Source organism: Thalassophryne amazonica, chromosome 9 (genome assembly GCF_902500255.1).
Source record: "Thalassophryne amazonica chromosome 9, fThaAma1.1, whole genome shotgun sequence".
In the NCBI taxonomy this organism is placed as follows: Eukaryota; Metazoa; Chordata; class Actinopteri; order Batrachoidiformes; family Batrachoididae; genus Thalassophryne; species Thalassophryne amazonica.
The window spans coordinates 117,496,623-117,510,908 of NC_047111.1; the positions used below are offsets into that span (position 1 = coordinate 117,496,623).

Below are 14,286 nucleotides of genomic sequence, written 5' to 3' on the forward strand. Positions count from 1 at the left end.
TTACTATTTCTATTTTTGTTCATAGGAGCTCCTGTAAGAGCTCCTTCTATAGCTATACCAGCTCCTTATGCAGGAGCTTGTGTGTTTGCACCACAGTTACAGATCTAAAGGGGTTGAAAAAATATCACAGTATTAAAACTGTGACTAAATACTGAGTGTGGAAGCTCGAAAAGCAATTACAAAGAAATGGCTTAAACCAGATCCCCCATCTATTAAGGAGTGCTATATTATTATATATGACATCTATGTAATGGGAGGAGTTTGGGGAGGCCATGGAGGAAAAAAAAAAAACTAAAAAAAACTATATGGATTTGAATCATGTGCAATTACACCCATCATGCTTGAACCCTCGTGCGCATGCGTGAGTTTTTTCACGCGTGTCGGTGACGTCGTCCGCCTGTGGGCAGGCTTTGAGTGAGCACTGGTCTTGCCCTCTTGGCTGAAATCCTTTGTTTGAGACGCTGCTGGAGACGGCGCGCGTTGCTTTATCAAAATTTTTTCAGGACCTGTGAAGGATATCTGAGTGGACACTATTCGAGAAATTCAGCTGGTTCTCGGTGAAAAGTTTAACGGCTGATGAGAGATTGTGGAGTTTCTTTCCCTTTAAGGACAGGCCACAAAGCGGATCAGTGTGGTCGGAGGTGGCGTCCATCTGGCTGTTTCGAGCTGAAAACATCCTAATTTAAGGCTCTGTTCACCCAGGACGTCATCAAAGAACAGAGAAGTTTCAGAAGAGGCCGGCATGAGGACTTTATGCGGACATTCCACTGTTTAAGGAGATTTTGTAATGAAAGAACCTGCGGGCAAATTCGCCGAGTCGTTTCCGTGACGACTCGACGAATCTGTGTGCGCTGCGACATGAAAAACACCTCTGTGTTGAAAACCATTTGTAGAATTCAGGCGGCTTTTGATGGCTTTCAACAAGTGAGTAACTGAGAAATTGTTTAACAGCTTGGGCATGTTCCAACTTGCCCGTTAAGATTTTCAACGGAGGTGTTTTTCCTGTCACGACCCCCCGCGGTCGGGTCCGGCCCGACATGCGACTCTGCCCGTACGTTCTTTCATTACAAAATGTCCGTTAACAATGGAATGTCCGAATAAACTCCTCATGCCGACTTCTTCTGAAAGTTCTCTGACGACTTACTGGGTCAACAGAGCCTGAAATGTGGAAGTTTTCAACTTGAAACGGCGAGACGCTGCCGGCTCGAAGCGCAGATCGTCGTCAGGCACCGTGGGCCGTCCTTAAAGCGACACTACCAGACCAAAATCTCTCATCAGCCGTTAAAATTTTTACCGAAAACCAGCTGAATTTATCGAATGGTGTCCACTCAGTTGTGCCTTACAGTTTTGAAAAATTTTTTAGCAAACAAAGCAGCAGTCTCTGAGCCATTCCTAAACAATGAAAAAAACGACGAGAGGGTGGACGACTCCTCACTCAAAGACTGCCCACAGGAGAATGACGTAACCGACAGGCGTGAAAAAACTCTCGCATGCCCACGAGGGTTCAAGCATGTCTGATGTAATCACACGTGATTCAAATCCATATGGTTTTTGAAAAAAATAATAAGGTCGGATACTTTTCTAACAGACCATATATATACGTATGTATGTAAGTATGAACATGCAAACTTAAGGTATTGCCTGAATATGAAAGCTGCTGACTGTTTTGGGTTCGTATGACCTGTTTGCTTCACTTTCGTGAAGGACTTGCTAACAGATGGTCCGTTCTTTAGCTGGTAAGCCTTCAATTTGTGTGTTTTTTTCTGATGCTGTTTAGATATTTATGGAGTATGTTCATGTCTGACTTGGTTTTTCTAATTGTGTTTTTAGCTTTCTGGTTTGTAATGAATGGGATATGCATTTCAGACCGATTGTCATGGTAACTGGTCTGATATACAGGGCTGTGAAATGAAAATTGTGAAATCTGAGGAAAATTTGCGGAGGGGCCCCAGAATTAAATGATTCCACGGATTCTTGTCCTTATCAGACTTGTTTAAACCGTCTTTCTCACCATCTTCTCTCTGCGTGACGTCGCTCCGTGACACAGACATGCTGCAGAAATCTTCTTTTAAAAACTTGAAAGCTCTAAAAGTTTGGGATGTCCACATGCTACGTTTAGCTTAAGTGCCGCACAGGAGCCACACAGCGTCGCCGTAGCAACCAACCAGTCCCACTTTACGACAACTGTAGTAACAGCTGCGCTTTGAGTGGCATTTTTCTTAACTCTGCGGATCCGAGACAACTGATTTGTGTCTGTAACACACAGATCAGTGTCCGCGGACTGATACAACTTACACAATGTCGTAAAAAAACAGAACACTTTGCGATAAGCATTTTAAAAACTCAGTAACGATCACGATTAAAGAGTACATCACTAACACACCCGCTCCCCATGGTGAAATTTTTTCACAGCCCTGGATATAGGAAAATATCAGACTGGAAATCAGCCAGTCAAAGCACGCGTAGGGTCACAGCCATATAATAATAGTAGTTATAATAAATGTTTATATAGGACTTTCCCAAGAATCAAAGCGCCAAACTAAATAAACTCCAATAATAGAGGAATAAATGACAATTGTAAAAAATACACTACAACAATGCCCAAAAATCTAAATTAAAGAGCTCATAATACAGAAAAAAGTGTGACTTATACACTGTTATGACTTAAAGGTTTTCCCCCATTCAAGAGCCTTTTTTTTTTTTGAACGGTGCGACTTATACTCTGGAAAATATGGTGCACACTATTTATGTTTCCAGCTGAGAAATGTGAGAGCAGGATACTCGCCTGTAGGAGCTGCCGGAGGTGATCTCCTCTTTGATCTGCCTGTTGACGGCGTCCGCCGCCGCCCTCCCGCGGCCTCCTTCTCCCTCCAGCTTCAGGACAACCTTCTTGCTGCTCCTCTTTTTCCTCTCCTGACCCTGGAGGAGGTCTTTCTCCTGCACCTTGTCGGCGATGGCGCCCTTCTCCACGCCGCTGTCCGCCTCCGCCTGCTGCTTGGGCCTGCTCCGCTCGCCGCTGACGCACGCGGCCGGAGGCGCTTTGGGTATCCACGGGTGGTCGTACCGTTTGGGGATGGGCCACGGTTTGAAGTCCTTCTGGTACTGCGTCTCGCTGTTGAACGGGATGTCCGGTCCGTGGTACTCGTTCCTGGGCTTACAGCTGGGTTCCGGTCGCACTCTCCAGGGTTTAAAGTCCTCGCGCATCACTGAGCTGCACACGCGCTCCTCCGAGACGCTCCTCCGCGGCGCGCGTGCCGAAACCGACGGCGCCGCCGCGGCGCGTGGCTCAGCGCGAGCCGGCTGCGTTTCTATGGCGACCCGAGCCTGCGGAGGCTGCAGCTGGATGTGCTGCATCTCCGACGCGTCCGTGTATTTGGGGAAGACCAAAGGCACCGCGATGTCAGCCTTGTCCAGCTGGTTCCAGAAGCGCGCCATGCAGCACGCGCGGCTGATGCAGGGCCACGCCATGGTGGCCGCAAAAAAGCCCCCAAAATACTCCCTGATGTGGATCAAACAAGATGTCACTTTGTGCCGCCAACAGCCGCGATGCTGACGTTATATTCGGTCTCTCACCGAATCCATCGCGCGCAAAAACTGGAATATTTCTGCTCAGTTGAAATAATCCCAAAAGGACGGACGTTTTCCTCTGCCTCCGTCCGGCGTCCTGCTACATCACTGCAAGGAACAGCCGCCCCGCCCGCATCCGCAGCATCCCGGAGACACCGACCCCAAGTCCGTCAAGTCAGACAGAAAAACGCATGTTCCTGTATCTAGAATTTCAAAATAATGCACCAACGTTTCCACCTGCTTGGCAGTAATAAAGTGCCAAACAAATAGCAGGCATTAACAAATCCCCACTTGTGCAAGTGGTGCTGGATATGGAATAATGATACAACAATCATAATAAAAAATCGATTTTAATCGATTTAAACCAACTGTTTAAAAGTACAATATCAATTTATATATATATATATATATATATATATATATATATATATATATATATATATATATATATATATATATATATATAAAACATGAAGAAAAACTCAACTATCTCCTATACATAGCTGGTCAAACAACCTCAAATTACGCAAACTGCAAGACAGATCAGAGTCTTATTAGATAGCAGGTTTAGATTTTTGTTTTCGGTGGACTCAGTTGTAGATCATAAGTGAGTTACCTGACTGATTAAAGGATGAATTAGAAAATAAAACTTAACACAGTGCCAAAGTAGAACAGTATTTTTTTTTTCAATCTCTGTGAAATAATGCAGAAGAGAAATTGTTTTTTTTTATGATGACCAAGCTCTCGAGTGTCCATCAAGTAAAAAAAAAAAAAAAAAAGTTTTAAACACCTGATCTCACGCTGTAGGGGGAAAATGGTGGTGTATTCTATTTGCTTTGCGTTATGTGTTTATTAGTTTTCACATGAATATAAGTGTAGGTAATACTGACAACAAAGTGCACCGAAGAAGCACATTGAAACGAGTTTTGTTGCTTTTATTTAGAATGTTAAACAGTTATTTCCGGTATATCGTTGATAAACGTCGTGGAGCTTGACAGACACTTTACGCACGGTGCGTAATAGTGCAGAAGCAAGACATTAGTTCACATTTCGACGCTTGTTTACGACAGATACACAACTACTGTAGTATTTACAAAATACTGTTGGAAAGCAACAAAAACAACAACGTTTGGGGTGTGGTCGGGTGGAACAACAGCAACAAAAAAAGAAAACAGACTGGAAAAAGGAGAACATGTCGCTGCCCCTTCAAGGTTATAATTGTGGTTGTCAAAATAATGCGTTAATTTAGATTAATTCATTACAGAGCCGAAAACCACAAACCAGCAGTGCCAGAGCAGAAATAAATCAATTTTTTTTAACATTACCAATGAAAACTATAACACCAAATATCACTATTCTGGAAAATCAGTGATTTCAGCACATCTGCATGAAAGGTGAGGGACAGAGAAAGCTGTTCAGTATTTTTTCTGTTGTTTTTCTGTACATACAAGTCTTAATTATTTCTAATGAATACATGTCATAGAAATATCTCAAATGTCCTTGTGTGTGTTGCATTGAAATGCTCGTGGCGTTTCTTCCTGTTAAAAGGGAGTTTTTCCTTCCCACTGTAGCCATGTGCTTGCTCACAGGGGGTCGTTTTGACCGTTGGGGTTTTCTGTAATTATTGTATGGCTTTGCCTTACAATATAAAGCGCCTTGGGGCAACTGTTTGTTGTGATTTGGTGCTATATAAATAAAATTGATTTGATTTGATTTGATTTCAGACACTGACCTCTGAATGTGTAAAACTGTAAAAAAAAAAAAAAAAAATTAGATTCATGTTTTTCCATCGGTGTTTTAATGTTCAAGTAGCAGGTGGAGTATGGACACCAATGACTGTTAATCACATGCACAATTAATACATTAAAGCTAATGAGCAAAGACACTTTTGAAAAAAATTTATTTTTTTTTTTTTGCAACTTAAAAATCTAGTTACCTAAATATTAATGTGTTTTCTAGAACCCTGACCGCTGATGATGAGACAGGTGTGACTATGGAATAGATTGTGCTAGGAAGCAATAAAAAGTAAGTCCCCTCAGCTGCTCCCTTGTCCTCACAGCAGATCCGAGGTGGATCTGCATGTTGAATTGGCACAAGTTTTATGCCGGATGCCCTGATGCAACTCCACATTACACGGAGAAATGTGGCAGGGGTGGGATTTGAATCTTCCACAATGAAACCAAGCACACGAGCCACTTAACCACCACTCCAGCTCCCGCACAAATTGTGCTCGGAAGCTGTGTGGTGTCAAATCGCTAGTTGTTGCCACTCTGTGCATAGGCACTCTACAGTGCACAGATACGCCCCCCCTCTGGGCGTGGTAAGCATTTAAATCAGGCTTTCTCAAAGATTGGTCTGGGGGCCACTAATGAATTGTTAATGACCCCTAGTGGCCTGTGAGTATATTGCTAAAATATCACATTTTAAATTCATATCATATTCTAATTGAAAGTGTTTTTCAAAGGGTTTAAAAACAACTCCAAAGTCTAATACACAGCAGCATATCATGTCAGTTATTATTGTTTCTGGATATGGGGGGGTTTAGATGGTCTGTGAGTTTTTGTTTTTTTGTTTAGTGTTTAAGTGGTACTTGGTCTGGAAAAGTTTGAGAAGCACTGATTTAAATTTAAATGGACTGTATTTATATAGCACTTTTTTAAATGGTCAAAGCACTTTAGCGCGATGCTTCACATTCACCCACACACCGTTTGGGTGTCACTGCCATGCAAGATGACGACTACACACCAGGAGCAACTTACACCATAAAATCACCAGTGTTAAATTAACACTATCAGTATTTGTTTTACACTGGTGATTTTACTGTGTAGGGATTAAGGACCTTGTCAAAGAGCACTGAGTGATTTTTTGGTCTGGTGGGAATTTGACCTGAAGATCCTTTAAGCCCCTTTCACACCGGGCCCACTTTGAGTTGCGTTGTGTGGCGTCATGACGACGCCACGTGGATGCAACCTAGTGCTGAGACGATGTAACTCAACACCAGAACACTGTGACGGATGCAAAGGACAAAGCAAATCGGATGCCAAAAATTAAACGTGTTTAATTTTTTTAAATATCGAGCACAGGACGCAGAAAGGAAGTAGTTTCAATGCAAGTCAGGGCAAAGCAACGGTACTCAACGTGACTGGAAGCCACACCCTCACAATACAACGTTACCCAACGCCAATTTATGATTTCTGCTGTGTTCCATTGTTCCCGCAGTATAAATCATGTGGGATTGCTTTTATACTGTGTACACAATGCAGTGAAACTACACACTCAAAGAACACAGAAAAAAATGCTTTTTGCAGCCTGACTGCTGCTGCAGTTCCTCGCTCTTAAATTCTCTCACAACTGTGTTTAAATAAAGTCCATAAAAGTCCTGCTCACAGACTGATTGCCAGAGACAGGACATGTCCACATCCAGTAAAAAGTCTGGACATTTCCAGTCCACTCATGGACGATTCATTTGTGCGCGCACATGTGAACAATTAAAACAAAAAACTGTCTGGCTGTAGGCAGTTCCTCACTCTCCCCTCAAACTCTCTCATCACTGTGTTAAATAAAGGACAAAAAAGGACATACGTCCTGCTCACAGACTGATTGCCAGAGACAGGACATGTCCACATCAATTATAACTCCAGACATCTCCACATTTACTCACGGACGGTTCGTTCACGTGTATGCACGCAGCTCATGGTCAAAGGAGGAAAGATAAACTATAACAGAAATCAGAGCGCAGACCTGCAGCTCAGCACAAGAACAAATATAAACTAGAAAAAAAATCAGAGTGCACAGTCTGGCTGCAGACAAACTGTGCACTCTGATTTCTCTGTGCAGAGAACCTGCAGGCTGTGTTCTCACCTCCTCTCTGCCCCCTGCTGCGCGCACCTGATGCAGACATTCCTGTGTCATCATGACGCCAAGCCGGCCCGGTGTGAAAGGGGCTTCAGGAAACTAAAACCTCTCAAAATGTTTGAATTGTTGTGTGGGCCGCCTGAAGAGGAGGTACTGCTGGCCCACCACCAGAGGGCGCCCTGCCTGAAGTGCAGGCTTCAGGCACGAGAGGGCGCTGCCGCCACGGACACAACCGGGAGTGACAGCTGTCACACATCAACTCATGACAGCTGTCACCCATCATTTCATCACTCCATAAAAGCCGAACTTCTTTGCAGCCGTTTTCCTGTGGGTGTTGCCTTATCTGTGGGATTGGCGTTTTGGTGTGATCAGCGACGGCTTCGCTTCACACCCAAACCAGATAAGTGGTTTAACAGGAGCTGCACGAGTGTGTGATTAGAGGTGGAGGTGACTTTCCACCTTCTGACTGTTTTTGTTACTGGGTGTGCTCCTCACCAGCAGTACCAGATCCGACAGTCGGAGACGATGATCACCCGGGAATTCGGGACTTGGCGGCTCCAGTATTCACCAGGTTCTGTGGCGGTGGAAATCGTGTGGTCCCGGCTCTTCTCAGGACAGACGTCTTCTATCCTCGAGCCTGCCCACACGTCACCTTTGTGTATTGACTGCTATCAGAACCTGTGATTGTCTGTATAGTCGTTGTGCACATTCACAACATTAAATTGTTACCTTTTGGCTCATCTCCCAAGCTCCCAATTCAGATCAGGGAAACAGACACCCTCTCTTAAAACCTTAGGCTTAAAACCTTCCTTTTTGCTAAAGCTGTGTGTAGCTAAAGAGTGATGCTGAAAAACTAATTCATGCATTTATTTCCTCTAGGCTGGACTATTGTAATTCATTATTATCAGGTTGTCCTAAAAGTTCCCTAAAAAGCCTTCAGTTAATTCAAAATGCTGCAGCTAGAGTGCTGACGGGGACTAGAAGGAGAGAGCATATCTCACCCATATTGGCCTCTCTTCATTGGCTTCCTGTTAATGCTAGAATAGAATTTAAAATTCTTCTTCTTACTTATAAGGTTTTGAATAATCCGGCCCCATCTTATCTTAGGGACCTCGTAGTACCATATCACCCCAATAGAGCGCTTCCCTCTCAGACTGCAGGCTTACTTGTAGTTCCTAGGGTTTGTAAGAGTAGAATGGGAGGCAGAGCCTTCAGCTTTCAGGCTCCTCTCCTGTGGAACCAGCTCCCAATTCAGATCAGGGAGACAGACACCCTCTCTACTTTTAAGATTAGGCTTAAAACTTTCCTTTTTGCTAAAGCTTATAGTTAGGGCTGGATCAGGTGACCCTGAACTATCCCTTAGTTATGCTGCTATAGACTTAGACTGCTGGGGGGTTCCCATGATGCACTGTTTCTTTCTCTTTTTGCTCTGTATGCACCACTCTGCATTTAATCATTAGTGATCGATCTCTGCTCCCCTCCACAGCATGTCTTTTTCCTGGTTCTCGCCCTCAGCCCCAACCAGTCCCAGCAGAAGACTGCCCCTCCCTGAGCCGGGTTCTGCTGGAGGTTCTTCCTGTTAAAAGGGAGTTTTTCCTTCCCACTGTCGCCAAGTGCTTGCTCACAGGGGGTCGTTTGACCGTTGGGTTGTTACATAATTATTGTATGGCCTTGCCTTACAATATAAAGCGCCTTGGGGCAACTGTTTGTTGTGATTTGGCGCTATATAAAAAAATTGATTGATTGATCTATTGACCGTTCATTTGCGCCCCCTGTTGTGGGTCCGTGTCACTACACTTTCCCCAACATGAATAGCACAGTTGGATTTTATGATTACTTACAGCATATATTACTTGTTAAATTTAAGGCACTCTAATGCAAACACAAGATAATTATCTTATGTTTGGATTCAATCAGAGGGACAAGTGATGTTCCCTTTAACATCTGTTTTCAACACTTTTAATTGTAATTGTTATTATTGATAGAGTTGATTGTTAAAATGCAGAGCTGCTCCTCCTCTGTCTTCAGTCTCTTGTAGCCTCAGACTGCTTTGCAGAGCAGGTCAAAGGTCACATGCTGAGTCTTTTCACTGTCTAATGACTGTTGAATATTTCACAGCTGTATTTTCCTGCCTATCAGGGTCAAAAGTCTGATGTGAGAGATATGGATCGACAAATCAAATCCAAGTGAGTCCCTGAGATAAGAGTAGGAGGTGATGGTGGAGACGTGAGAAGGCCAGACTTTGGACTCCTTCACTTCTTCTTCCTCTTTACCAACAGCTGCAGTGGTTTGGTTTCTCTCTTCTTTTTTTCTTGTGCAAAATATGAAGATTAATTTTGCCCCCTGGAACGTGCCCTGCAGCAGGAGGTTGCAGACGGCTGCTGTGCTGCAGTGGGTCTTCTCCTTCCTTGGACTGGGTATGTGTTCATGTCTGCGTGCACGTCTGTTCCTTCAAAGGGGCGTGTTGCATCACAAGTGGAAGCCGTGGAGCGTTAATGGGATGGGCGCTGGTACAGAGTATAAATTTGCTACATTTATACGGTGAAGCTGTTTTTCCTCAGCAGTTTTAAATTTCTTTTCCACAACCCTTGTTTATGTCGAAGGGAGCCACTGACCAAACAACAGTTTTTATTAAGGTGCACAATCCTCAAACAGCTTACTTAAAAATAAAGTCTTTACTTAGGTGTTTGTGAGTGAACCAAACGGATCTGCCTAAAAACTCTGTTCAGTGTCTAACGTGTTCGAGGTCCAACCCATTTTTATGGCTTCACTCCAACGTCTGTTGGAGTTATATATGGAGATATATTCAAAAAGACACACACACACACACATAGATATATATATATATACATATATATATATATATATATATATATATATATATATATATATATATATATATATATATATATCAATCAATCAATCAATCAACTTTTTTCTTGTATAGCGCCAAATCACAACAAACAGTTGCCCCAAGGCGCTCCACATTGCAAGGCAAGGCCATACAATAATTATGAAACACAGTCTACGTCTAAAGCAACATAACCAAGGGATGGTCCAGGGTCACCCGATCCAGCCCTAACTATAAGCCTTAGCGAAAAGGAAAGTTTTAAGCCTAATCTTAAAAGTAGAGAGGGTATCTGTCTCCCTGATCTGAATTGGGAGCTGGTTCCACAGGAGAGGAGCCTGAAAGCTGAAGGCTCTGCCTCCCATTCTACTCTTACAAACCCTAGGAACTACAAGTAAGCCTGCAGTCTGAGAGCGAAGTGCTCTATTGGGGTGATATGGTGCTATGAGGTCCCTAAGATAAGATGGGACCTGATTATTCAAAACCTTATAAGTAAGAAGAAGAATTTTAAATTCTATTCTAGCATTAACAGGAAGCCAATGAAGGGAGGCCAACACGGGTGAGATATGCTCTCTCCTGCTAGTCCCCGTCAGTACTCTAGCTGCAGCATTCTGAACCAACTGAAGGCTTTTTAGGGAACTTTTAGGACAACCTGATAATAATGAATTACAATAGTCCAGCCTAGAGGAAACAAATGCATGAATTAGTTTTTCAGCATCACTCTGAGACAAGACCTTTCTGATTTTAGAGATATTGCGTAAATGCAAAAAGGCAGTCCTACATATTTGTTTAATATGCGCTTTGAATGACATATCCTGATCAAAAATAACTCCAAGATTTCTCACAGTATTACTAGAGGTCAGGGTAATGCCATCCAGAGTAAGGATCTGATTAGACACCATTTTCTAAGATTTGTGGGGCCAAGTACAATAACTTCAGTTTTAATCTGAGTTTAAAAAGCAGGAAATTAGAGGTCATCCATGTCTTTATGTCTGTAAGACAATCCTGCAGTTTAGCTAATTGGTGCGTATCCTCTGGCTTCATGGATAGATAAAGCTGGGTATCATCTGCGTAACAATGAAAATTTAAGCAATACCGTCTAATAATACTGCCCAAGGGAAGCATGTATAAAGTGAATAAAATTGGTCTAGCACAGAACCTTGTGGAACTCCATAATTAACTTTAGTCTGTGAAGAAGATTCCCCATTTACATGAACAAACTGTAATCTATTAGACAAATATGATTCAAACCACCGCAGCGCAGTGCCTTTAATACCTATGGCATGCTCTAATCTCTGTAATAAAATTTTATGGTCAACAGTATCAAAAGCAGCACTGAGGTCCAACAGAACAAGCACAGAGATAAGTCCACTGTCCGAAGCCATAAGAAGATCATTTGTAACCTTCACTAATGCTGTTTCTGTACTATGATGAATTCTAAAACCTGACTGAAACTCTTCAAATAGACCATTCCTCTGCAGGTGATCAGTTAGCTGTTTTACAACTACCCTCTCGAGAATCTTTGAGAGAAAAGGAAGGTTGGAGATTGGCCTATAATTAGCTAAGATAGCTGGGTCAAGTGATGGCTTTTAAGTAATGGTTTAATTACTGCCACCTTAAAGGCCTGTGGTACATAACCAACTAACAAGATAGATTGATCATATTTAAGATTGAAGCATTAAATAATGGTAGGACTTCCTTGAGCAGCCTGGCAGGAATGGGGTCTATAAGCATGTTGATGGTTTGGATGAAGTAACTAATGAAAATAACTCAGACAGAACAATCGGAGAGAAAGAGTCTAACCAAATACCGGCATCACTGAAAGCAGCCAAAGATAACGATACATCTTTGGGATGGTTATGAGTAATTTTTTCTCTAATAGTCAAAATTTTGTTAGCAAGAAAGTCATGAAGTCATTACTAGTTAAAGTTAATGGAATACTCAGCTCAATAGAGCTCTGACTCTTTGTCAGCCTGGCTACAGTGCTGAAAAGAAACCTGGGGTTGTTCTTATTTTCTTCAATTAGTGATGAGTAGAAAGATGTCCTAGCTTCACGAAGGGCTTTCTTATAGAGCAACAAACTCTTTTTCCAGGCTAAGTGAAGATCTTCTAAATTAGTGAGACGCCATTTCCTCTCCAACTTACGGGTTATCTGCTTTAAGCTACGAGTTTGTGAGTTATACCACGGAGTCAGACACTTCTGATTTAAAGCTCCTCTTTTTCAGAGGAGCTACAGCATCCAAAGTTGTCTTCAATGAGGATGTAAAACTATTGACAAGATACTCTAACTCCCTTACAGAGTTTAGGTAGCTACTCTGCTCTGTGTTGGTATATGACATTAGAGAACATAAAGAAGGAATCATATCCTTAAACCTAGTTACAGCGCTTTCTGAAAGACTTCTAGTGTAATGAAACTTATTCCCCATTGCAGGGGGTAGTCCATCAGGGTAAATGTAAATGTTATTAAAAAATGATCAGACAAAAGGGAGTTTTCAGGGAATACTGTTAAGTCTTCTATTTCCATACCATAAGTCAGAACAAGATCTAAGATATGATTAAAGTGGTGGGTGGACTCATTTACTTTTTGAGCAAAGCCGATAGAGTCTAATAATAGATTAAATGCAGTGTTGAGGCTGTCATTCTCAGCATCTGTGTGGATGTTAAAATCGCCCACTATAATTATCTTATCTGAGCTAAGCACTAAGTCAGACAAAAGGTCTGAAAATTCACAGAGAAACTCACAGTAACGACCAGGTGGACGATAGATAATAACAAAGAAAACTGGTTTTTGGGACTTCCAATTTGGATGGACAAGACTAAGATACAAGCTTTCAAATGAATTAAAGCTCTGTCTAGGTTTTTGATTAATTAATAAGCTGGAATGGAAGATTGCTGCTAATCCTCCGCCCGGCCCGTGCTACGAGCATTCTGACAGTTAGTGTGACTCGGGGGTGTTGACTCATTTAAACTAACATATTCATCCTGCTGTAACCAAGTTTCTGTTAGGCAGAATAAATCAATACGTTGATCAATTATTATATCATTTACCAACAGGGACTTAGAAGAAAGAGACCTAATGTTTAATAGACCACATTAACTGTTTTAGTCTGTGGTGCAATTGAAGGTGCTATATTATTTTTTCTTTTTGAATTTTATGCTTAAATAGATTTTGCTAGTTATTGGTGGTCGGGGGGGAGGGCACCGTCTCTACGGGGATGGGGTAATAGGGGGATGGCAGGGGGAGAGAAGCTGCAGAGAGGTGTATAAGACCACAGCTCTGCCTCCTGGTCCCAACGCTAGACAGTCACAGTTTGGAGGATCCCAAAAAATTGGCCAGATTTCTAGAAAATGAGAGCTGCTCCCTCTAAAGTGGGATGGATGCCGTCTCTCCTAACAAGACCAGGTTTTCCCCAGAAGCTTTGCCAATTATCTATGAAGCCCACCTCATTTTTTGGACACCACTCAGACAGCCAGCAATTCAAGGAGAAACATGCGGCTAAACATGTCACTCCCGGTCTGATTGGGGAGGGGCCCAGAGAAACAACAGAGTCCGACATTGTTTTTGCAAAGTTACACACCGATTCAATGTTATTTTAGTGACCTCCGATTGGCGTAACCGAGTGTCATTACTGCCGACGTGAATTACAATCTTACCAAATTACGCTTAGCCTTAGCCAGCAATTTCAAATTCCTTCAATGTCCGTCTGCTCTGGCCCCCGGAAGACAATTGACAATGGTTGCTGGTGTCGCTAACTTCACATTTCTCAAAACAGAGTCGCCAATAACCAGAGTTTGATCCTCGGCGAGTGTATTGTCGAGTGGGGAAAAACGGTTAGAGATGTGAACGGGTGGCGGTGTACACGGGGCTTCTGTTTAGGGCTACGCTTCCCTCCTCACAGTCACCCAGTCAGCCGCCTTCCCGACTGCACGGGGTCTGCCAGGGGGGAACTAACGGCGGCTAAGCTACCTTGGTCCGCACCGACTACAGGGGCCTGGCTAGCTGTAGAATTTTCCAC

General features: G+C 42.8%; 2 protein-coding genes across 4 annotated transcripts in view; one reads left to right on the plus strand and one right to left on the minus strand.

The window, feature by feature from the left end:
- Positions 1-3,546, minus strand: part of map6a (microtubule-associated protein 6a) — a 49,238-nt gene extending 45,692 nt beyond the window's left edge. The window contains exon 1 of one of the 3 annotated variants that reach the window (XR_004562876.1): positions 2,786-3,508. Coding sequence is in view for 2 of the 3 variants with exons in the window: in XM_034179021.1 (XP_034034912.1) it covers positions 2,786-3,468 (683 nt within the window). In the remaining variant the exon portion in view is untranslated. Of the gene's footprint in view, positions 1-2,785 lie in introns of all 3 variants that reach the window. The other 2 variants (XM_034179021.1, XM_034179022.1) reach the window with 2 other exon arrangements.
- Positions 3,547-9,690: 6,144 nt separating this feature from the next.
- Positions 9,691-14,286, plus strand: part of mogat2 (monoacylglycerol O-acyltransferase 2) — a 54,793-nt gene continuing 50,197 nt past the window's right edge. Inside the window, exon 1 of the mRNA XM_034179122.1 lies at positions 9,691-9,839. Within this exon, the coding sequence (XP_034035013.1) occupies positions 9,746-9,839 (94 nt within the window). The 5' untranslated portion in view covers positions 9,691-9,745. The remainder of the gene's footprint in view (positions 9,840-14,286) is intronic.